General features: G+C 41.6%; 1 protein-coding gene across 1 annotated transcript in view; it reads right to left on the bottom strand.

The window, feature by feature from the left end:
* Positions 1 to 1,670: 1,670 nt before the first annotated feature.
* SLC12A3 (solute carrier family 12 member 3) overlaps positions 1,671 to 24,766 on the bottom strand; it is a 41,092-nt gene continuing 17,996 nt past the window's right edge. Inside the window, exons 13-26 of the mRNA XM_087971303.1 lie at positions 24,597 to 24,698; positions 22,787 to 22,942; positions 22,590 to 22,689; positions 22,038 to 22,149; positions 18,828 to 18,968; positions 15,836 to 15,942; positions 14,001 to 14,083; positions 12,804 to 12,872; positions 11,077 to 11,178; positions 8,581 to 8,692; positions 8,337 to 8,423; positions 6,781 to 6,916; positions 5,247 to 5,314; positions 1,671 to 1,935 (exon numbers count right to left, since the gene is read on the bottom strand). Of these exons, the coding sequence (XP_087827429.1) occupies positions 1,797 to 1,935; positions 5,247 to 5,314; positions 6,781 to 6,916; positions 8,337 to 8,423; positions 8,581 to 8,692; positions 11,077 to 11,178; positions 12,804 to 12,872; positions 14,001 to 14,083; positions 15,836 to 15,942; positions 18,828 to 18,968; positions 22,038 to 22,149; positions 22,590 to 22,689; positions 22,787 to 22,942; positions 24,597 to 24,698 (1,514 nt within the window). The 3' untranslated portion in view covers positions 1,671 to 1,796. The remainder of the gene's footprint in view (positions 1,936 to 5,246; positions 5,315 to 6,780; positions 6,917 to 8,336; positions 8,424 to 8,580; positions 8,693 to 11,076; positions 11,179 to 12,803; positions 12,873 to 14,000; positions 14,084 to 15,835; positions 15,943 to 18,827; positions 18,969 to 22,037; positions 22,150 to 22,589; positions 22,690 to 22,786; positions 22,943 to 24,596; positions 24,699 to 24,766) is intronic.

The following is a 24,766-nucleotide window of genomic DNA, read 5'->3' on the forward strand; positions in this document are numbered from 1 at the left end:
ATAAAAATAAGAAGAAGCAAAACATCTTCAAAGAAAAACCAGAAAGTCCAGTTGCCTCATTAAAAAAAGCACCTTTGTGTTGTTAAGCAAGAACTATATGTAGTTTTCCTTCCATTTTTCCCAGCATTAGAGCCTCTTCCCAGAGAATTGCAAAGTCTTCACATAGCGTCCACACTTGCCTAATAAGAAATGTGTGTCCTCCAAGATAAGGAAGCCTGGAACTGCATCCCAAGATATTTATACCTGGTCTGTTGGGGTTCCATTAATTTGCTATTTATATAACCTACTGTTGTGTTGCGCAAACACTGGCATTTTAATTATTTTATATCATTTGCTATAAGTTGGGTTTTTTTTCCGGTGAAAGAAAGCCAATGCCCTTCTTATTCTCACCTGGCAGATAAATAAAATGCCTATGTAATGTGCATATATACTCAGGCTGGAAATGCACTATCCGCTAACATTGAAGAGTGATGATGGAGACAGCCTGAATCATTGGAGTCAGGGACAAAATATATTGAACTTTTAGGACCTGCTGCCCCCTGCTGGCTTACTGAGGAGCTGCAAACTCAATGGGAAAAATAGGGCAATATCATTGGAAACGATATTGTTTGGGGTTTCCCCAGCTGTAATGTGTGGCTGTGAAAGTTGCACCATAAGGAAGACTGAGCGCCAAAGAATGGAGGCTTTTGAACTCTGGTGCTGGAGAAGACTCCTGCGAGTCTCTTGGACTGCAAGGCAATCCAACTGGTCAGTCCTTAGAGAAGATCAACCCTGACTGCTCTTTAAAGTGTGGTTTCACACTCTGCACTAGAAATTGTGGTGTGATGCAAAGAAATGCAACCAGAAGATCAAAAGGCCTGGATCTGATCCCTCTGGTTTCTAAAAATTGCTATAATAGTGTCATCTTTAGGCACCATAAGCTCTAACAAGTCAGATCAAGAACGAACTGATGTATACGTACAATAACTTTGGTGAATTTTAATCTTAATTCTTTCTTGGGTGGCTTATAATAGGTGGATGAGTCCAGCTCATTCAATTGTTTTATGATTTGGCATAGTATAAGAATCTAGAGGATGGGTTAATTCAGTATTCAAGATGAATATGCAGTATTTGTGAACAGATAGCAATGTACCGTATTTATTAGATATTCGGCTTCCAGCTATAAAAGGCTTGGTGATGCAGTGGTTAGAGCGCAGTACTGCAGGCTACTTCTGCTGACCTCCGGCTGACTGCAATGTAACAGTTTGAATCTCACCAGGCTCAAGGTTGACTCGGCCTTCCATCCTTCCAAGGTGGGTAAAATGAGGACCCAAATTGTTGGGAGCAATATGTTGACTCTGTAAACCGCTTAGAGAGGACTGTAAAGCACTGTGAAGTAGTATATAAGTTTAAATGCTATTGCCATTGCCACTGTGTATTCAATTTTAATTAAATGACAGTGACAATTTCACTCAAATGTAGTCATTGTCCTAGGTTGCTTTGGGAGACCAGCAAATCTACCATTCAGAGTTAATGACGTGGCACATTGTGTGAACCCAACCAATTGCAGCTTCTTTTTCCATCCATGATTAAACAAGCCATGATTCAGCACAAGGAAGAAACCCAGCCCATATTGGCAACATTAAGAATTCTGAAGAAGAAGATTCTTACAACCCAACAACATTTGTTTTCCACCATTGGTCTTTTATTCTTGGCCTTCATCCCTGCAATGGAGCCTCTTGATAGCTCATCAGCAAAGCAGGATCCGACGGGAAATTTCTTCTCCGTGCTGCAATGCTTCTTGGCCCAAGAAGGTCCTACTGACAGTAAAAAGTCAAGACGTTTTCCTGGTTGCCTCTGATCAGGATCACAGGAGACCTGAGATCTTGCGAGAGGGTCTCCAGCCAAGCCATGTACAGGCTACTGGGGCATCCCTTTCGGCCAACTGGCATAGTTCTGAAAAAAAATGACAAGGAACAGGAGAAAGAAAACAAGTTTGTGTTTGTCTATCCTGAACCTAATGGAAATCAACCCTGGCTGTCCTTGGGAAGGACAGATGCCGAGGTTCAAACACTTTGGCTACCTAATGAGTGTTGGGGTCCACCAGGAGCCTCTGGAGACAGCGGCAGAGTCAGACAGTGGGGAGGAACATGAACCAGTCTGGGAGTCTGGGGAAGACTCGGATGAGGGTCCTGTGTCCAATACAGAGATGGGGCCAGGACCATCTGGAAGTTATGTGCTGGCTCTGGAGCCTCCAGAATCTGGCAGCAGCAAGGCAGAGGAACAAGGGGAGCCTGTTCCCAGTGCGAGTATGCACAGAGCTGCCAGAAGGCAAGAACTTGGGAGTAAGACTTGGAGGTGATTGCCCTTCCCATAAGATATAAAGGAGGAGCAAAGGGACAGGAACCTTTGCAGGAAGCAACTTTGTTCATACTGGTCAGTTTGAAACCTGTAGCTCTGTGTTGAATTTGTTCTCCATTTGGCCTCGTATAACTAATTGGAAAATTAGTCATTGGTAGCATTTCAAGGAAGATAAAGGTGCGTGCTTATCAGACTTATCCTGAAGGACTTTGGCAGACTTCCATGGGACTCTTTACAAACTGTTGGAGACTCATTACGAGCTGTGGGTGACTAAAATTCACAGCCGTTAAAATAAATTAAAAAGGGTTTTGGGACTAATGTGTGTTTGTTAGTGTCTCAATAAGCCTTGGTCAGAACAATGAGAAGAGAGGACTCCTTGGGGGAAGACCGTGTTGTTGGGAAAGATGGAAGGAAAAAAGAGAAGGGGTGGCAAAGGATGAGATGATTAGATAGTGTCATTGACGCATGAGCGTGAATTGGGGTATTTTGAAACTATATTGATGCAGTCTTCCCTTGGTATTTTAGCAGCCATCTCTCTCTCACCAGTCATCATCAGCTTGTCATTAACTACAATTCTCAGATTCTGATCACATGTACAGGAAGTTTTTGAATAAAATAACAGTTGGACGGGACCTTGGAGGTCTTCTAGTCCAACCCCCTGCTTAGACAGGAAACCCTGTAGCATTTCAGACAGATAGTTATCCAATTTCTTTTTAAAAACCTCCAGTGTGGCAGTATTTACAACTTCTGGAGGCAGGTTGTTCCACTGGTTAATTGTTCTAATTGTCAGGAAATTTCTCCTTAGTTCTAAGTTGCTTCTCTCCTTAATTCGTTTTCACCTGTTGCTTCTTATCCTGCCCTCAGGTGCTTTGGAGAATAGCTTGACTCCCTCTTCTTTGTGGCAGCCCCTTAGATACTGGAACACTGCTATCATGTCACCCCTAGTCCTTCTTTTCATCAAACTAGACATACCCAGTTTCAATTGAGCCCAACATTTTTGTTGCCAAGTGGAACATTTGCTAAGGGCATTTTGCTGCCTTTGTATGCCTTTTTGTGCTATAGCTGTGAAGGGAATCACTGCAGTTCTTAGGTTAGTAACGCCGTTGTTAAATGAATCTGGCTTTGCTTGTAGTAAGGTCAAAAAAAGGGGATCACAGGACTCTGCAACAGTCATAAAAATGAGTCGGTGGCCAAGCATCTGAATCGTGATCACGTGACTATGGGGATGCTGCAACAATCGTAAGGGTGAAAAACGGTCATAAGTCACTTTCTTCAGTGATGCTGTAACTTCCAGTGGTCACTAAATGAATTGTTGTAAGTCAAGGACTACCTGTGTTACTCTTGGACCTGATCTGCATATTGCATAAAAAGGTACAGGTACAGGTTCCCCTTACACCTATGCGCTAGTCATTTCCAGCTCTAGGGGGCAGTGCTCATCTCTGTTACAAAGCCGAAGAGCCAGTGCTGTCCAAAGATGTCTCCATGGCCATGTGGCCAGCATGATTGAACACTGAAGGCACATGGAACGCTGTTCCCTTCCCACTAAAGGGGTCCCTATTTTTCTATTTGCACTTTTTATTATGCTTTCGAGCTGCTAGGTTGGCAGAAGAAGGAACAACTAATGGGAGCTCACTCCATTATGCGGTGCTAGGGATTCGAACCACCAAACTGCCGACCTTTCTGATTGACAAGCTCAGCATCTTAGCCAGTGAGCCACCAAGTCCTTCCATATTGCATAGATTTAAAAAAAAAAAAAAACCAATGAAGGATTTTGCATATGTGGGCATTAAAGGTCATTGGGTTTGCTTTCTCTGACCACTTCTCTAATCTCTTACAATTCTTTGGAATGCTTATTCCATTTTCTTTGGAAATAAGTATTCCAAGTAGTGTGGTTGTGACATCTGCGAATCTTAAAAACAGGACATGTGGGATGGGGTGAGAGAGAGGCCAGAGATTAAAGAAGGCAAACCTAAGCCAACACATCTTGAAAAAGATTCTTAGTCATCCAGGTAGACTTGTCTGGAAGTTGAGTCATCCCAACTCAACTATTTTTTTTTGTGGGTTTGAGTTGTTTCGCTGCCCACCCCAGCAGCTTCTTCAGTCTGAACAATGTTGGGTAGAGGAATAAATTGCGTTGGAATTTGCAAACTCCTAAAATTCTTCGGGGTATTCCTGCACCATAGAACATAGAATAATAGAGTTGGAAGGGACCTTGGAGGTCTTCCAGTCCAAGACAGAAGACCCTATACCATTTCAGATAAATGATTGTCCAGTCTCTTTCTGAAAGCCTCCAGTGATGGAGCACCCACAACCTCTGGAGGCAAGTTGTTCCACTGATTAATTGCTCTCACTGTCAGGACATTTCTCCTTAGTTCTTGGTTGCTTCTCTCCTTGGTTAGTTTCCATCCATTGTTTCTTGTCTTGCCTTCTGGTGCTCTGAAAAATAGCTTGACCCCCTTGTCTTTGAAGGAGCCCCTCAAATATTGGAAGACTGCTATCATGTCTCCCTTAGTCCTTCTTTTCATTAGATTAGATATACCCAATTCCTGTAACCATTCTCCGTATACTTTAACCTCCAGCTCCGAAGTCATCTTTGTTGCCTTTCTATTTCCAAAGTCTCAAGGTTTCTTCTCTAAAGTGCATGACAATATGTCAGTGAAGATTCTCAGTCATTCAGGTAGAATTGTCTGGAAATTGAGTGATGGTGACTGGAATTATTAATTTGTTCAAACTGAAGAAGCTGCTTGCATGGGCAGCAAAAATATCTCAAACTCACAAAAAATAAGTCTAGTTGCCATGACTCAACTTCCAGACTAAGCCAACACTTTTCCTACACAGATTCCATCCCTAGCAACTCCTAACGAGTAGGGTTTACATTCTGCTCATTGGTGACTTCTCTTACTTACATGAAAATAAGAGCAGCATCCCGAGAATAATCCAGCAAAATTTCATTCATTCTCACCTGTCGAAGTGACTGAAATAGAAGGCAGAAAAGGCTCAGCACAGGTAGATATAAAGTGTCAGGTACAAGCAACCAGAACAGCTCTGACAATGGATCAAGTAAATTTCTCTATTGTTGACCACCTGCTTCCAAAAATCTCACCAGATTGTCTGCCTTCTCTTGGGAAATGGCAGGTATAGACTTAAAGGTTTCATCTCAAACATTTTCTCTTTTGAATGGACTCTAAGCTGGAACATCTTTTAAATTTACGCCATCTATTGGGACCTTCCCTCCTTCCATTGGTGGTTCCACCATGTAAAGAAATATAAAGAAACTCAAGGGTTGGTTGTTTTGTTTTGTTTTGTTTTGTTGGAGACCCAAACAAGAATTCCCTCCTTACTATCAAATGTTCTGCAAATGAGTTTGGAGGTTCTCTATAAAATCTAAGAAGAACCTGGCAAGATCAAGCCAAAAATTCCAATTTAGCACTCTATGTCACAGAGCAGCCAATCCAGATGCATCCAGAAAAAGCACAAGATAGAAGGTTCAAAGTTCTCTTCCATCTTGAACTCCAAGGGTGCAAGCAAGGAGTCAAGCCAGATTTCACCAGGATCACAAGGACAAAGGACAAAGGGATGAGCAGAGGTCCAGAAGCTCACAATGGCCCCACCAATCTGGGTCTGTATTGCATGTATTAAGTCACAGGGTTTGCATTCTGATCTCATTATCAGAATCCCTTTTCCCATCTTTTTTTTTTTCCCTAGCTCTTTTCCCAAGCCCTCTGCTTCCACGGACAACCAGGGATACATGGATGGCTCTGATCCATTTCAAAAATCAAGTCGAATCCATAGTTTCAGCTGGATGTTTCAAATCCAGTCGTTCTGATTCTTCTGTCTGATTCTAACAGACTTGAGAAAAGGGGGATTAACTTTAATCATTGGATCTGGAATTTTCAATTCTGTTTGGAAAGCTGATCCAGTTCAGATTTGAGGTAGAATGGCTGTTGAATTTCCACATCAACACTAGAATAATATTCTTATTCTTTCCCTAAGAAGGTGGGCTTGAAAACACCTTCCAACAAAATCACCATCTTCCTTTAATGACCCTATAATCCCTTGTAATGTGGAGTCTGGGCAATTGAACGGAGCTAGCAGAGTATTTATTGGCCGGATGCCCTTCCTGTCACCTATGCAGAGTTTTGTTCAGCTGATATATTCTCACTGTGCCCAGAGAAAGATCTGCCTCTACCTAGGATTGAACTCACAGCCTCCTGATTGTGAGGCGAGACCTCCCCCTCTAGGCCATCACACCACTCCCCTTCCAACATAATGTAAAAGGAATTCTAAACTTCCCTGTCAGGTTAACCAGGTTGACCAAAGGTGACAGATTGAAAGACCTGGAGTTAGAAAGAGATGAGACACTGATGGCCTCGGTCTTCCAACTTGCTCCCTTTTCTTGTCCCAATGTCTGAAATCCACCCCAGGGAAGGTCATCCAAACCTTAGCTTTGTTTTTTGCAACCTCTTCATCGGAAATTTTCCATGGGCAACCATGACGCATCTCATTCACCACCGCATCATCTTTGAAGCCATCGTTCAGTCTGAACGGAGCAATTAAGTCATCAAATCTCTTCACACTAGGAACAAAACCAACATGAGTTTTCATCATGAACCAAATTCATCCATGCCCTGGTCTTAGCCAAAAGGGGACACCTGCCTAGAGAAAGGAATCCGGCCAATTTTAAGAACTAACTCTTGACTATTGTCAGGCATGCAAGACCAGGTCCACACATGAAGTTTCAATTAAACTGATTCATTGCTAAAATTCTATGCACAAGAATCTACTCAACTAACTGTTAGCACCTACCTGGAATTAGATAAGGGTTAACTGCACTCAAAGGGAATAGAGTGGAGTGGAATGGAGTGGAGCGGATGGAATGGAATGGAACAGAACAGAACAGAACAGAACAGAACAGAACAGAATAGGAGCTGGAAGGGCTCTTGGAGGTCTTCTAGTCCAGCCCTCTGCTCAAGCAGGAGAGCCTATATTATTTCAGGTAAGTGACTGTCTAGTCTCTTCTTAAAAACATCCAGTGATGGGAGCGCCCATGATTTCTGGAGGGAAGCTGTTCCATTGGTTAATTGTCTTCACTGTTAGGACGTTTCTCCCTAATTCCAGGTTGTTTCTCTCTTTGGATTAGTTTCCAACCACCTCTTGTGGCTACATAGGGATTCTACGCTGATTCCCCCTTTTCACTCCACCACTCCCAGGTTCTTCTCCTACACCCACACAGGAACACCAAAAACTACCATGGCTGTGGTTAATTTTCTGAATCTCATCTCATCTGGATCTTTGCAACCAGGTCTAAGAGCCCTAAGGTGGGCCCTCTGGGTAGCAAATGCTGGGGAGCATGGCCTTTTCAGGAATGGCCCCCCAGATGTTGGCCTCACTTTGATTGGCCAGCTGAAAAACCATGGAAGAGATGGGAAGAACAAGAATTCTGGCTGGTCTTTGGACTAATAATGAGACCTGGCTTGGCTTAGAGTGATTAGCTGCTCCTGTATTGACAATCTATTTTCATATTTTAAATCAAATTTATTTCCTACAATAGTCCAGATAGAGATCATCCTCTGCTGATAGCATTCAATTAGCAATCATTCAAAATTTGCAACCGCACTGAAAAAATGACTTGCAGCTGGTCCTTACACTTACAACCATCACAGCATCTTCATGGTCACATAATCAGAATCCAGGCGTTTGGCAACTGGCCATGTATTGACAACGGTTGCAGCCTCCCAAGATCATGTGATCATCATGACCTTCCCAGCCAGCTTCTGACAAGCAAAATGTTGGAAGCTGGATTCACTGAATGCCCACTTACCAACTGTTGTAATTTACTGTATATAGATAGATACATTTTTAACTGGAATAGGCTTTACGGCGGGATGCTGTAGTATTGGCCCATACATTAATGCATAACAACAACAACAACAATAATAATAATAATAATAATAATAATAATAATAATAATAATAATAATAATAATAATAATTTACTGTTCAGGTCGGGGTTTCTGGTTAATATCTGGAAGGACGTGAACCTCATGAAATCCAAGCCGAAACTTGCTTAATAAAGAGACAATCCTAAGGAAGGGGGAAAAATAAAGACATGGGGGGAGAAAGTTATTTCAACCATCTTTCTAATATATATTTCTCTGTTTTGATGCTCCCCGACTCCATTTCTCTACACAAATGGTGTATTTGGGGCACAACAGCCCTGAATTCTACAGGTGGAACTCACGCCTTCCGCTCTTCGTCCATTCGGTTGATCTGCCCACCGACAAACACTCGGATCTTGCATTTCCCCCATCTCTTTTTGCGGCCAAGGAGATAAGGGATGAGAAGAGTCAGACCTGGTGATGGAAAACCACAGAGGAATCTCAATAACCTACTCTCCAATAAACAATTTGGTTTCAGAAAAAAACTATCCTGTAATCTGCAACTCTTACACTGCAAAAACATATGGACTACTCAACTCGACCTGGGCAAAGCAATAGACGCAATCTACATAGACTTCTGCAAAGCCTTTGATTCAGTGGTACACGACAAACTACTCCTAAAAATAAAATCTTATGGTATCTCTGGACAACTGAATAACTGGATAGAAGCATTCCTGTCAAACAGACAACAAATGGTCAAAATTGGGAACGCCCTATCAAATCCAGTACCTGTCAATAGTGGTGTTCCCCAAGGCAGTGTTCTAGGACCAACTCTCTTCATAATCTACATAAACGACCTTTGTGATCATATCAAGAGCAATTAAGCGTTCTCTTCGCTGATGATGTAAAGCTGTTCAATACCACAGACAATACTACTACCCTTCAAAAAGATCTAGACTATGTATCTGAATGGTCTAACATATGGCAACTCCAAATCTCAACAAATAAATGCTCTGTCTTACATATTGGTAAAAAAATCAGAAAATAAAATACAAACTGAATAGTCAAGATCTTGTTGATGACCCAAGCTCTGTAAAGGACCTGGGAATACTCACCTCTAATGATCTAAGTGCTAGAGCTCACTGCAACTACATAGCCAAAAAGGCATTAAGAGTTGTTAACCTAATCCTACGTTGCTTTTTCTCTGGTAATATCTCACTACTAACCAGAGCATACAAAACATTTGCTAGACCAATACTCAATACAGTTCATCAGTCTGGAATCCTTATCACGTATGTGATATTAACACAATTGAGAAAGTCCAGAAGTATTTCACAAGAAGAGTTCTCCACTCTTCTACCTGTTATAGAATACCTTACGCCCACCAGACTCAAATTCTAAAACTAGAAAACCTCGAATTACGCCTGCGTCTTCGGTCCGACTTAAGCATGGTATATAAAATCATACATTGCAATGTCCTACCTGTCAATGAATACTTCAGCTTTAACCATAACAACACAAGAGCACACAACAGATACAAACTCAAAGTAAACCGCACCAAACTTGATTGCAGGAAATACGACTTCAGCAATAGAGTGGTCAATGTCTGGAATACTCTACCCGACTCTGTAGTCTCTTCCCAAACCCCAAAAACTTTAACCTTAGACTGTCTACTATTGACCTCACCCCTTCCTAAGAGGTCTGTAGGGGGCGTGCATAAGCGCACCAACGTGCCTACCGTCCCTGTCCTATTGTTTCTCTTATTCTTTTATTTTTCTTATATGTACCCATTTCATATATTCACAACTATGTATACACTTGTACTTATTATCTTGTAAACAATTGACAAATCAAATAAATAAATAAATAAATAAATAAATAACCAACACCCCCACCCCTTCCTTCTCCTGGTTGCATTTAAATCCTACTTAGAACCCAGAAGCCAGAATAATAGAGATGAAAGAGACCTTGGAGGTCTTCCAGTCCAACCATTCCTTCTGTTGTGGCCTATTGGCCACTGGTCCCTCCAGCAGCCGAATCAGAGGAGGAGGAGGAGGAGGAGTGGGAGTCAGGGTCAGCATCAAGGCAACCTGAGAGCTCCGAGGGGGAAGAGGGAATAGAGCTGGCAGAGAGAGGGAGAGGGAGAGGGAGAGGGAGTGGAGCTGGCAGAGAGAGAGAGAGAGAGGCGGAGCCTGGGCTGTCCATCAACCCTCAGATGGAGAGTCAACAGCCCCCAGGTCTGGAGGTGGCTGATGAGGAAGAGGAGGAACATCTGGGCCCAGTGCCTGGCATGTGGATGCACAGAAGGCAGAGGAGAGGAGAGCAGTGGAAATCTATGGGCCGGTCCTTGGGACAGAAGAGCCACCGCTGCTAGCGAAGAACCCACCCGAGCTCTGGGGATAAAAGGCAGGGGGCAGAGATGAATAGATGTGGGAGACAACTGTTCATTTCCCTGCTGGCCGGACTTGTTAGCCTGCGTGGAGAGAGAAACGTTTTGGTCACTGCTGACGCTCCTAACAAAGGGATCATTGATTTAACTTCATAGGGTTTGTTGTGTTTGGGGAACTGGGTCAGAACATCTTCCCAAAGCTCAAGCCAATGTAAGATGATGAGATCTCAGGTTAGCTTCGATAAGGGGCTAGAGGATGGTTCTGAGGCCATTTCCTGGAATGAAACAAGGCAACTGCTGGCATTTTTAAAAAAGGAAATCAGAGTTCGGGCAGTTAAGAAGCATTGGCTGGGTTCACCTACTATTGCAACCCAGAATGCTAGAAAATCCAGGAAAAAAAGAAACATTTAGCAACCCCAAGGCTTGTTTTCTTCTTGAGCCCTACATGAGAAGGAAGAACCAGCCTTACCTCCATCATCAAACAGCCAGTAGATATCAATAGTTTTCTTGCCATGATCCATCTGGAAAATTGTGCTCGCCTGTCGTTCTGCCATTGAGGCATCAGGATCCACTAGGAAGGGAGAAAGATGGAGAAGGAGAAGGAGAAAGGGGAGAGGAGGGGATAAGAGAAGAGAGGAGAGGAGAGGGAGAGGAGAGGAGGGGGAGGGGAGAGGAGGGGATAAGAGGAGAGGAGAGGAGGGGAGGGGAGGGAGGGGGGAAGGGAGAGGAGGGGATAAGAGAAGAGGAGAGGAGGGGAGGGAAGGGGAAGGGGAGAGGAGGGGATAAGAGGAGAGGAGGGGGAGAGGGAGAGGAGGGAAGGGAGGGAGAGGAGAGGAGAGGAGGGGAGGGGAGAGGAGGGGAGGGATAAGAGGAGAGGAGGGGAGGGGAGGGAGGGGAAGGGAGGGGATAAGAGAAGAGGAGAGGAGAGGAGGGGAGGGGAGGGGAGGGGAAGGGAGGAGATAAGAGGAGAGGAGAGGAGGGGAGGGGAGGGGAGGGAAGGGAGGGGATAAGAGAAGAGGAGGGGAGGGGAGGGGAGGGGAAGGGAGGGGATAAGAGAAGAGAGGAGAGGAGGGGAGGGGAGGGAAGGGGAAGGGGAGAGGAGGGGAGAGGAGAAGAGAAAAGAAGAGAAGAGGAGAGGAGAGGAGAGGAGGGGAGGGGAAGGGGAGAAGAGAAGAGAAGAGAAGAGAAGAGGAGAGGAGAGGAGGGGAGGGGAGAGGAGGAGAGAAGAGATAAAATCTCTTCTTATTTTGTTATCAAAGTTAGAGCAAAATTGCAAAGTTTATTTCCTTTAAAATCAACCACCTGAAAATGGGGCTTTTCTGGAGAACCAGCATGTTTACCTCCAAACTTTCCATTCCCTTCCCTTCTTCACTCCTTTACTCCTTTCCATCTCTTTCCCTTCTTTTCATTCTTAACATAAAATAACAGAGTTAGAAGGGATCTTGGAGGCCATCTGGTCCAGCCCCCTGCTGGAGCAGGAGGACCTATATCTTTTCAAGACAAATATGCCTTTGTTCTTAAAAGTCCCACACAACTTCTGAAGGCAAGCCATTCCACTGGTTGATGATAGTTGAATGTTGGATTTCCCTTCCCTTCCCAGAAATACAAGGCAACAATTCCTCAGAGTTTCATTTATATGTTGCCTTTGCCATTCCTAATCCTGAGGTGTTGTCATCTTTCTAACAATGTCAGTGCTATTATGGGATTGCAGAGACTGAAAGCAGAATGAGTCCCAATTCTCCTCATAAATGAGAGGTCAGACTACTGCTTACACCAAAAGACGATTAAACCCATTCTAGTTTCTGAAGCATCCTTCAAGGCCTCCCAGTGACATTTCCTTTGACCACAGCTGCTGGCCAGAGAGATGTTGATATCTGTTTGACAGATTAACAGGGTTGGAAGGGACCTTGTAGGTCATCTAGTCCAACCCCCTGCCCAGCAGACCCTACACCATTTCTGACAGATGGCAGTCCAGTCTCTTCTTGAAGGCTTCCAGTGATGAAGCTCCCACAACTTCAGTTGTGTTTGGCAGAAGGTCTTCTAAGCCCATTGACAGCATTGTGTCTTTGTCTGTAAGACATGGTTAAGTCTGCTGCAAAGCTACCCCATTTGGCAAATATTATAATTCAGTGTATTATGTGAACCCAGGAAATGGATTTGGTTAGTAACCCAGTCAAGTAGCTTTTCAGAACTGACATGTGCCTGTTACAGCAGGTACTTGACTGCTTTTCTGAGGAACTTCTGCTGGATCAAAAGCTGGATTAACTGGAGACAGAAAGGAGACAATAAACAAGACAAATTCTTAATACTCTGAACAACGAACATTTATATGGCACATCAAATCATAATGAGGGTTGCTTTATCTAGGCTTAGGCTGTTGAGTGAACCAAACCATTGTAATTTTGCAAAAAAATATAGCTTAGCATGATGTGTACCCCCCAGTTAATTGTGATTTTATCACTAAATTAAATTAAGTCTAGTACAGTGTAAAATGGATTCCCAGGAGGAAGCGGCTGTATTCCAGAGGGCAGTGTGGAAAGTTGGAGTGGCAGAAAGAGGGTTAAAATGGCTACTCCCAAGCGATTCCCAGAATATTTCGAGAATCTAGAGTCACCTTGGTGAAATGGATGACATAGAAGTTTAATAAATGAATCTATTAGTAATGGAAATAGTTCTTTTAGTCTGGCAAGATTCTGTCTGTAGGTGAAGAAAACTACTCCCAAGTAACTCCACATGTCATTCTTGGTTTTTAGGGCCCATCGTGCAGCGTGTTAATCCAGCTACAACCACCACTGCACAGAAATGATGGGTGCATTTAGCAAACCTTTGTTTATTTAAACCCGTTGATTTAGATTAAAAAAAAAACTTAATAGAAATCAAACTAGCCACGTTAATAGCTTAGTGTTTGGAGTTTCCCCCACTGGCCAGGAAGATCAATCAGATTGAGGATATTTCCTTTGGTGCCTAGCAGGTTTTCTACCTACCCCATACAACTTTTTACATTAAAAACAAAAAACAAAAGTAAAAGCTTGCTGCAAATTAAAAACATTGTTTCCTGCATTATCTTTATTTTCCAAACAGCAGCATCCACAAAAAAAGTCAGGATGGTGTCTGAAGCTTTGGAAGTGACATTTTTTCCTCACCCCCCCCCACCCCCTTTTTTTTTACATGCACAACACCGTTGCCTTTGCTAAAAAGAGTGTGTAAGATATTTTGATGGTTTGGAAACCTGAGTCGTTTGAACACAATTTCTCTTACAAAGCAGCATAAAAATGAAGACATATCAATGTATAAAAGGGCCTCTTTCTAAGATACTTCTCTGCTTCTGCACCTGAACCAGTTCAGGCCCTCTTCCTTGCACAATCCTTGGAGAAATGTGCTGGTGAAACTCACTGTGAGCTTGCATGATCCGAGAAATATTGAGTCCCTCCTTCACGCGCATCACGCATACTCCATATTTGAAGTCAAAAGCATCACTGGAACAGGGAGGAGGGGAGAAAAGCAAACCCAAATGTCAGCATGAGGGAGATTTACAGAGGTGGACTATCTAGGACAAGGGTCTTCAAACTTGGCAAGTTTAAGACTTGTGGATTTCAACTCCCAGAATTCCTGAGCTAACACGACCAGAGGAGGAATTCTGGGAGTTGTCGTCCACAAAGTCTTAAAGCTGTCGAGTTTGAAGACCCCTGGAATAGATAGATAGAGAGGTAGAACAGATAGATAAAAAGAAAGAGAGAGGAAAGGTACATAGAATAGATCGAGGGTCTTCAAACTTGGCAAGTTTAAGACTTGTGGACTTCAACTCCCAGAATTCCTGAGCTAATATGACTGAAGGAGGAATTCTAGGAGTTGAAGTCCACAAGTCTTTTTTTTTTTTTAGTTTTTATTGTTTTTCCACCAGTACAAATCATATTTACATTTTCAACAGCATTTGACATTGTCATACAATGTTATCTTATATTATCTATCATCTATTCATGTATATCACAAACATCTATTATCTTTATTTATACTTGTCATTAATCTCTGTCTTTGTCTATTTTACATATCTACATATCATTCTCTTGAGCATTCTTCTATGTAATCTTTGCTTTTCATTCCTTATCCCTATTTTCTAACCATTTGTACCATCTGTGCCAAATTGAATAATAATTAGATTCCTCTTTTTCTTTCATTTCTTTCATAAGCATATCCATTTCTGCACAGTCTGTTATTTTTTGTAAAACTAAGTCTTCTGTTGGAATATTAGGCCCTTTCCACATTTGCGCATAAGCTATTCTGGCTGCTGTTAGAATATGTAAAATTATGTATTTTATCTTTTTTCGGTATTGGTCTTTGATTATTCCCAATAAATAAGTTCTGGTTTGAGTTCAATTTCGTGTCCTGTGATTCCTTGTATCCAATCTTTAATTTTGTTCCAATAGATCTTGACCTTGGGGCATAGCCACCACATGTGGTAGAAGGTACCATTGACTTTTTGGCATTTCCAGCATTTTGGGCTAGTATTTGGGTATATTTTGGCTAGTCTTGCCGGGGCTAAGTGCCATCAGTAAAACATTTTGTATAAATTTTCTTTATACGTCGAGGCTGTTGTTAACTTATAATTTGTGCTCCATAATTTTTGCCATTCCTCTAAATTGTGAAGTCCACAATTCTTAAAGCTATCAAATTTGAAGACCCCTGACCTAGGATAATATGGAACAAGTTAGTTGGTCTATCCCTAAATCTTTTTCCCAAAGGAAGGCACTCTTAAGGCCATCCGATTCTTTTTTACTGAGTTTTTTTTTACAAAGAACAGTTGAAATATAGCTTCATTTTGAAAGAAAAAGAAAGAAAGAAAGAAAGAAAGAAAGAAAGAAAGAAAGAAAGAAAGAAAGAAAGAAAGAAAGAAAGAAAGAAAGAAAGAAAGAAAGAAAGAAAGCCAAATATGCCTTTCTAATAGCATCTTCTCTCAATTTCCTCATGTCGGAATGTATTGTGATTTATTTAAAGAGCTGAAAATCGTAATACAATTTTTGGAGAGATGCAAAATCCACTCAGTATTTAAGTTTCAAGGGTGTGCATTACTCCAGTAAGTTATCCAGACAGGGAGAATGCAACCAAAGATAGTTCCAAGTGATTTATAACATTTTCCTGAAGACCATCTGGGACTTCAAGACCTTTTGAGAAGACTAGATTCAGGAAGTATGGCTTAGAAGATTTTTAAGGCAATGGCCAGTTGTACTTACTGCAGAATCCCAATATATTCTTCTACTGTCTGAGGATGTGCTGCCTGCCAGTTATTCTTATATCCAAGCACAAGAATATTAGGTTTCATTTTCCCAAGACCTGAGGCCTTTATCAAGAAAAAAAATGACTTTTAGGGTAAAAATATTGACCACATTCATTGTTACCAATCCCTCTGCTCACAATGGAAGGGAAAGGAAGGTAAGGGAAGAATGCAATGGAATGGAATGGAATGGAGTAGAGTAGAGTAGAGTAGAGTAGAGTAGAGTAGAGTAGAGTAGAGTAGAGTAGAGTAGAGTAGAGTAGAGTAGAGTAGAATAAGAACATGAGAAGAGAAGAGAAGAGAGAAGAGAAGAGAAGAGAAGAGAAGAGAAGAGAAGAGAAGAGAAGAGAAGAGAAGAGAAGAGAAGAGAAGAGAAGAGAAGAGAGAATAGAATAGAATAGAATAAGAACATTAGAAGAGAAGAGAGAGAAGAATAGAATAGAATAGAATAGAATAGAATAGAATAGAATAGAATAGAATAGAATAGAATAGAATAGAATAGAATAATGAATGGAATGGAATGGAATGGAATGGAATGGAATGGAATAGAATAGAATAGAATAGAATAGAATAGAATAGAATAGAATAGAATAGAATAATGAATGGAGTGGAATGGAATGGAATAGAATAGAATAGAATAGAATAGAATAGAATAGAATAGAATAGAATAGAATAGAATAGAATAGAATAGAATAGAATAGAATAGAATCTTTATTGTCACTTTAAATGTACACTAATCAGAATACATTACAATGAAATTTCACTGCATTCAGCTCTCAAAGGAAAACCATTTTGCATATAGCCACATACACACACATATATGACACAGAGAAACATGACACTCTAGTTCGAATGTATACATATAGAATAGAATAAGAACATTAGAAGAGAAGAGAGAATAGAATAGAATAGAATAGAATAGAATAGAATAGAATAGAATAGAATAATGAATGGAGTGGAATGGAATGGAATGGAATGGAATGGAATAGAATAGAATAGAATAGAATAGAATAGAATAGAATAGAATAGAATAGAATAGAATAGAATAGAATAGAATAGAATAGAATAGAATAGAATAGAATAGGAATAGAACAGAATAGAACAGAACAGAAAGTAACAGAACAGAATAGAATAGAATGGAATGGAATGGAATAGAACAGAACAGAATAGAATCTTTATTGTCACTTTAAATGTACACTAATCAGAATACATTACAATGAAATTTCACTGCATTCAGCTCTCAAAGGAAAACCATTTTGCATATAGCCACATACACACACATATATGACACAGAGAAACATGACACTCTAGTTCGAATGTATACATATACATGGTGGAGGGGGGCAGAAAATCCTGCAAATTTACAAGATGGATGGTATAAAGAACAAAGTAGCTCTGTTATAGATACTTCGAAACCTCCTTCCAGGGGGGAGGAAAACTTTGTCTTCTATTCATAGCCTAGGAAGGAATCCCTGCAGATTTTACACCACTAGTTGTTGCGAACTTTAGGGGGCGTTTCTCATCTCCATTTCAAGGCCATTGAGCCAGCGCTGTCCAAAGACATTTCCGTGATCATGTGGCCAGTCTGTAGGGTTGGGGGGGGGGCGCGCTATAATAACTTTAAACAAAGGAACAAATAAAAATTATTTATTTACAAGAAATACAAGAAATAATAGTTGGAAACTAGTCAAAGAGAAGCAAGGTGGAATTAAGGAGAAACTTCCTAACAGTGAGGACAATTAACCAGTGGAACAGAAATTGTCTCCAGAAATTGTGGCTGCTCCATCACTGAAGGTTTTTAAGAGGAGACTGGACAGTCACCTGTCTGAAATAGTATAGGTTCTCTTGATTGAGCAGGGGGCTGGAGTAGAACAGCGGTCACCAACCACTGGCCTGCGGCCCACTGGTGGGCCATGAGAAAATTTTGGTGGGCCGCAGAGAAATCTCACCCCCAGAGCACCACCACCCCCAAAGCAATTAATCCAGGCTGCGCAGAAACACAAGGTTGTGCTGCCCACGTGGCCTGCAGGAACCCTCCCGGCCCACTCACTCCTTACCCGGCAAACTTGCCTGCTAAATTGCTATTTTTTGTTTTTCTGACCATCAGCAGCTGTTCTGCTGTGCCGGGAAATTTAGATTAGCTAGGAAATAGGAAATGGTTGGATTTCTTGCTTTCTAGCTAGTCTTTAGATCTTCGGCTCTGCTTTTAAGCACAGTCGAACCTCCCTTCGTATTATTCAGCACAGACTCACGGCAAGCAAATTTTATCTGACAGACTCAGGTAGCTGATGGCAGGTAGATAGATCACTGAATGATTCTGTGAGCAACTCAATCTGCTTGCCTGCTTTGCCTGATTTTGGGTAAAAGTTGCTCTTTTTTAATAAAATAATTCAATATTTATAAAAATATTTATCATATTTACATACAAGTCATGCCCAGCCAATCACATGACCACCAAGTCACACCCACAAATTAGGCCATGCCCACAGAACTGGTTAGTGGTCCCTGGGATTTAAAATTATGAGTTTGGTGGTCCCTGAGGTCCAAAAGGTTGGTGACAACTGGACTAGATGACCTCCAAGATCCCTTCCAGCTCTATTCTATTCTATTCTACTCTACTCTACTCTACTTTACCCTACTCTACTCTTATTTCTATTCTGTTCTACTATATTATTTCTGTTCTATTCTATTTTCTATTCTATTCTAATTTTTCTGTTCTATTCTGTTCTTATTTCTATTCTGTTTTATTCTATCATATTCTATTATTTCTATTCTATTCTATTCTTAGCTTAGTGGATAGTGCAAGCTATGGTAGGAAGACCCAAGAATTAGTATAGATTATAAGAGCAAAGTTTTTATTAAAAAGCACATAAGAATTCCTCAAGCAAGTGATTGCCGTTCAGGTAGCCCTGGGTGTGATTAGCATCTCAAGACTCCAAGCTTGATTTTACCTGCATAAGGATTTGTGCTCCAGTTCTCAAGTCCTCTGCTAAGATGCCTGTGTAGAAAGCTTTGATCTTTCGTTTGGTCAGCCATTTGATGTGGCCTTTGGAAGCAAGTCCCACTTCAGCATTTGCTTGTCTGCAGGGCCCCTGTGGGAGAGAAGCATAAGAAGGAGTCACAGTTACAGGAAGACTAGAAGAAATGTGGTATTCTCAGTGCTCTCTGAGCTTGGTTGTTTTTTCTTGCAGACATTTCATTACCCAGCTAGCTAACATCATCAGTGCTTTACATATCTTATTTTCTATTGAAATGTGATCTACGCAGGACCATCTGCAACTGCAGGATTGAAAAGCCAAGGTAGTGACCACAAACACACAATTGAGCTCTATTCTTTATGTACATGGAAGAAAGAGCCATGGTGGTGCTGTGGTTAGAGTGCAATACTGCAGATACTTCTGCTGACTGCCGGCTGCCAGCAGTTTGGCAGTTTGATCCTGACTGGCTCAAGGTTGACTCAGCCTTCCATCCTTCTGGGGTGGATAAAATGAGGACCTAGATTGTTGGGGGCAATATACTGACTCTGTAAGCCACTTAGAGAGAGCTGTAAAGCATTGTAAAGCAGTATATAAGTGCTATTACTATTGCTACGTCACACATAAAGTCCAACTATCAATTTCAGGGTTTCAAAACCCAGTTTAGTTGTTAGGAAATGGTCAAAATGTGTTAGGTGCTCCTACCAAGCTAAGCATTTAACATAAAGCTGAAGCTGAACATGGTTTGAATTTGGATTAGTGTTTTGCTTCAGTCCAGTAATTCTAGTCTGCAAACTGCTAATTCAGTCAGTAAGTTGTGACGTAGGCAATATGTCATTAAACAAACCACGGGCTTCTATGAATCCTGAGCACTGAGTCCAAGAGAAAGACTCATGGGCTTTGTTCATACAACATGCTTAAAAAAGTAGTCCAACATGCTAAACTTGTTTAATAGTTACCCATGATAAATTTAGCAGTGGCTTAGTGGATTATCTGCTTTTTTTATTACACAAGAAAGTGGGCTAAAGTAAACAATTCTGAGATTTTATTAAGCAAATTGGGACAAGGCAGACTTTTCTCCTACAAGAAGTTTTGGTTTCTACAGCAATGGCTCCACCTAGAATAGCCTGCTCATATAGCCTTTCCTGTCAAAACTAAGATTTATACGCCTCTCTTAGCTACTTGGTATTTTTTAAAAAGCACTTTGCTGGCCTAATTACGTACAGGATTCAAACATTTACCTATTGAAATGGTCCTTCCCAAGAAATTAAAGAAAAGAAAGATTGATTAATGGTGGCGCATCTCCAGAGCGGAATGTCCTACGAAGATGGCATTTTCTCTTCTCCAAAATTGTCTATTTTTATCCTGGCAATTCAAACTGCAGATGAAAACCAATCTAGCAGTCATTCATTCATTCATTCATTCATTCTTGCTTAATTAGCTGGGGATTGTTCCAGAAGAACGGTTGTTGAAAGCCAAGTGCTGGCTTTGTTATCACACTTCACAGCCATAATTTGTGTTCCTCTTGGCCTCTGCAGTTATCATGAAAGCTGAAGACAAGTACTTGGGGGCTATACATTTGATGATCCGGTATAGCTGCCTTAATCCTTTGCTACTCCAGATCTGAAGTTCTGATAGCACTTTTTCAGACTAATTTTATTAGAGGGCACACATTTTCACAGCCAGACTCCTCCTGATTTTTGATCATTGACTGTATAAATGGTGGAGGGGAAGATTTGATTGGTTAGCAACCTGCTGTTTGGATAGCAAAGGATCTTGCTTGGAGGCAAGCCACTGAAGCTGATGAAATGGACACCCGCCAGCCCTTAAAAGCTGCTTTTTGTTACTTGAAGCCTGCTGGGTGCAGTTTCAGGTCCTTAGCAAAGGGAGCATTATGTCCCAGCTAAAATTAAGGCTGCTGTTTCTTTTCCTCACGAGCCAACATTCAAGCGTCGGAGGAAGCCAAGGGCCACAATCCGTTCCATCCCTGGAGTCACCAATTTGAGACTTCAGCAGTGCTGAGGTCTCTCTAAACTTTTTCAGATGAATTGGAAATGCAGCTAAAAAAAACAGTTACGGAGATATCCTGTTTCTTCTATGATCAGATGCAATCATCTTTAAGAATGGAGATGGTTAAAGAAATTATGATGTTTATTAACTATGTTTAATGAATTTATAGAATATAGTTGAAATGAACTATGAGGATTGTTGTAATGAGCAATATCAGTTTTTATGATGAATTCAATAGATTAACTTTTTTTTTTTTGGAAATTATAAATGTTTTTGATGTAATTGAAGGTGAAAGTACCATGCAGAATCTGACTTAAAAGGTATGTATGTTGTGTAGTTGCTAGGAGACTATTGTTATTAACTTTTAATTAAAAAATTAAATGACTACTGGGATTTAAAGGGGAACTAATTAAATGATAAGTAAGGTATAGGGGTGGCACACTCCAATTGGTAATTGTGGGGGAAACTTTTTTTTTTTTTGAAATGTTTGAATTGAGATGGAATTTTTGAACTGATGAATTAAGAATTTGTGATGAAATTGCAAATAAAGGTACAAAATACAATGAATATGAAGATATGAGACTTATTTAAAGTTAAAAGAAATGGGTTAAGAAATGAACTGAAAATTTATAAAATAAGCTTGAGGAAAATATTTGATAAAATATGTAAAGTAATGGTAAGATACGAAACTAAAGATGAAAGATGAAAATGTAATCAAGATCATGTTTGTATGGAAATGTAAAAACCTGGAATCATGCTGTTCACTAAAAAAAAGATGTTTTTAAAATGTGGAAAACTGAAATAATTTTTTCTTTAAAAAAAAGAATGGAGACGGTTAAGATAAATTAGAGAGAGAGAAAGAGGAGGAGGAGGAGGAGGAGGATAGAGACAGAGAGGACAGACAGATGGTAATTAAATGTCTGCAAGAAAAAAAGCAAGCTGAGAAAGCACCAAAGACTCTCTCATTTCAACTCCAAGCTATAAATATTGTCTTTTATGAGAGAGGGGAGGGGGAGGGAGGGAGAGAGAAAGAGAGAGAGAATAGCTAGATAGCTGGATAGCTGGATGGATGGACAGACAGATGGACACAGACAAAATAGGTAGGTAGACAATGGAAATTAGATGGACAGCACAGACCTGCACTTTCTGAGTTATCTGGTAGGAACAAATACTCACGATCAACACATTTCCACAGATCATCAGACTCAAATTTTTCGTAAAAGTGCCCACAAAATCAACCAGGGCTGGGCGGAAGTTGGGAGGACCAGTTAGGACAAGGCATTGAGGCCTGAAGATAGAACAAGGAGATATTAGTACTTAACTATTTGCATGGAACCGGTCCAGTCCTTCTGTGTGACTGCTGTTGGGTTCCAGAAAGGACCAAAGAAGGACAATTGCAACAAGCAGCTACCAGTGGTGTACAAATGTCCATGTTTTCTCAGCTGAAGGGCAAGGCAGGGAGGCCCATCAACCTCCCTTTGCCCTTGTTTTGTCCTCATTCACATAGTTGCATCTGAATTTGCAACATGGATCTTCCTGATGGATGGAACCATGGGCAAATTGTGTAGCCAAACAATGGATGGAAAAATGGAGTTTGGGATTTCTACCAAGCACCAAGATTCTTGCAGGGAAAAGCTGATTTTGGTAAACTTTTGCAGATCAGGGGAGGTACACTTAACCTCACCGGCAGGGTCGCCCATGGAAACCCAGTGGCTCACAAAACCTTACCTGTAATTTTTAATATGGTCATCTACCTCGTTGAGACTCACGGAATAATTCAGCGCCATGTTATAGGAACCGGCTTGAACAGATGAGCCCCAGTTAACGCCTGAGGGGACAAAACAGTTATTACCTCAGATCAGTTCATTGTTTTATTGAGCAGTTTTTTAATTTATATGTATATAAAAAAAATAGGAGGCACATACCAGGCTTCTTGTAAAGAACGTATCCAAGCAAGAACACCACAACCCCAATAGCGATGAGGGCAGCCCACCAGGTTAGCAGGAACATGATAATGACAGAAATGATGGCCCCAAACAGAGCTGCCCACTTGCTATAATACCTAAAGGAGGGTCTCCAACCTGAAGGGGAAAAATACTTGATAGGAGTCCATTCATAAGGCACTTTTAAACAACTCTTCAAATACTCTAAATAGCAATAGCACTTAGACTAATATACCCCTTCATATTTCTTTTACAGCCCCCTCTAAGCTGTTTACAGAGTCAGCCTGTTGCCCCCAACAATCTGGGTCCTCATTTTACCAACTTTGGAAGGATGGAAGGCTGAGTCGACCTTGAGATGGTCAGGATAGAACTGTTGGCAGTGGGCAGAATCACCCTCCAATACTGCATTCTAACCCATGTGTCACCAAGGAAAGGAAGGGACAGAGGAAGGAAGGAAGGAAGGAAGGAAGGAAGGAAGGAAGGAAGGAAGGAAGGAAGGAAGGAAGGAAGGAAGGAAGGAAGGAAGGAAGGAAGGAAGGAAGGAAGGAAGGAAGGGCTATAGCAATAGCACTTAGACTTATATACCGCTTCATAGTTCTTTACAGTCCTCTCTGCGTAGTTTACAAATGTCAGCCTATTGCCCCCAGCAATCTAGTTCTTCATTTTACCAACCTCAGAAGGATGGAAGGCTGAGTCCACCTTGAGCCAGTCAGGGTCGACCTGCTGACAGTGGGCAGAATTAGCCTGCAATACTGCATTCTAACCACTGTGCATCATGGCTGGCTGGCCGGCCGGCCGGCTGGCTGGCAGGCTGGCAGGCAGGCAGGCAGGCAGGCAGGCAGGCAGGCAGGCAGGCAGGAAGGAAGGAAGGAAGGAAGGAAGGAAGGAAGGAAGGAAGGAAGGGCAATAGCAATAGCACTTAAGATTTATATACCACTTCACAGTGCTTTACAGCCCTTTCTAAGCAGTTTAAAAAGTCAGTCTATTGTCTCTAACAATCTGGGTCCTCATTTACCCAACTCAGAAGGACAGAAGGCTGAGTCAACCTTGAGCCAGTCAGGATCGAATTGCTGACAGTGGGCAGAATTAGCCTGCAATACTGCAATCTAACCATTGTGCCACCACAGCTTCCTTTCTTCTCCTCGTTTCCCTTCCTTCCTTTTTCATTTTCCTTCCTTCCTTTCCTTCCTTCCTTCCTTCCTTCCTTCCTTTCCTTCCTTCCTTCCTTCCTTCCTTCCTTCCTTCCTTCCTTCCTTCCTTCCTTCCTTGCTTGCTTCCTTCCTTCCTTCCTTCCTTCCTTCTCTTCACAAGCAATAGCACTTAGACTTTATATACCACTTCACAGTGGTTTACAGCCCTCTCTGAGGTGTTTACAGAGTCATCATTTTGCCCCCAACTATCTGGGTTCTCGTTTCACCAACCTTGAAAGGATGGAAGGCTGAGTTCACCTTGAGCCAGTCAGGATCGAACTGCTGGCTGTGAACAGAGTTAACCTGCCATACTGCCTTCTAACCACTGTGCCACCGTGGCTCTTTATTACACCCTTGCTTTGCCTTGTTGCAGAGTGATGGCTGGTCAGCATGTGTAATGGTATGAGGGAATGTCTTCAGGTGGTGGGGGAAAGAACAATCAGATAAGAGAGGGAAGAGTCCTCAGCAGCCTAACAGGAAGAGGAAGGAACTCAGAAAGGATCTTCACTGACTTTATGTTTCCTGGAAGGAAACCTCTGAAGATCTTGAACCCAAGTTGGTGGGTGATCTTTGCTGCTAAGCCCTGGGATGAAAGCCCTCACCTGGTGAGTTGGTGATAGAGGCATGGAAGCAGCTGAAATTGATGAGCGCGTAGGAGCAGAGGAAGAAGTTGGAGATGATGGGAGCGATGGCATTCAGTTCCGCTGCAGAGAAGGTGGAAAGAGAGAGAGTGAGTTTATTTCTGCATATTGTTCAAAACACAGACATTTGG

Source organism: Notechis scutatus, chromosome 9 (genome assembly GCF_049901735.1).
Source record: "Notechis scutatus isolate UNSWTSFEM ecotype Mainland chromosome 9, rNotScu1.2, whole genome shotgun sequence".
NCBI lineage: Eukaryota > Metazoa > Chordata > Lepidosauria > Squamata > Elapidae > Notechis > Notechis scutatus.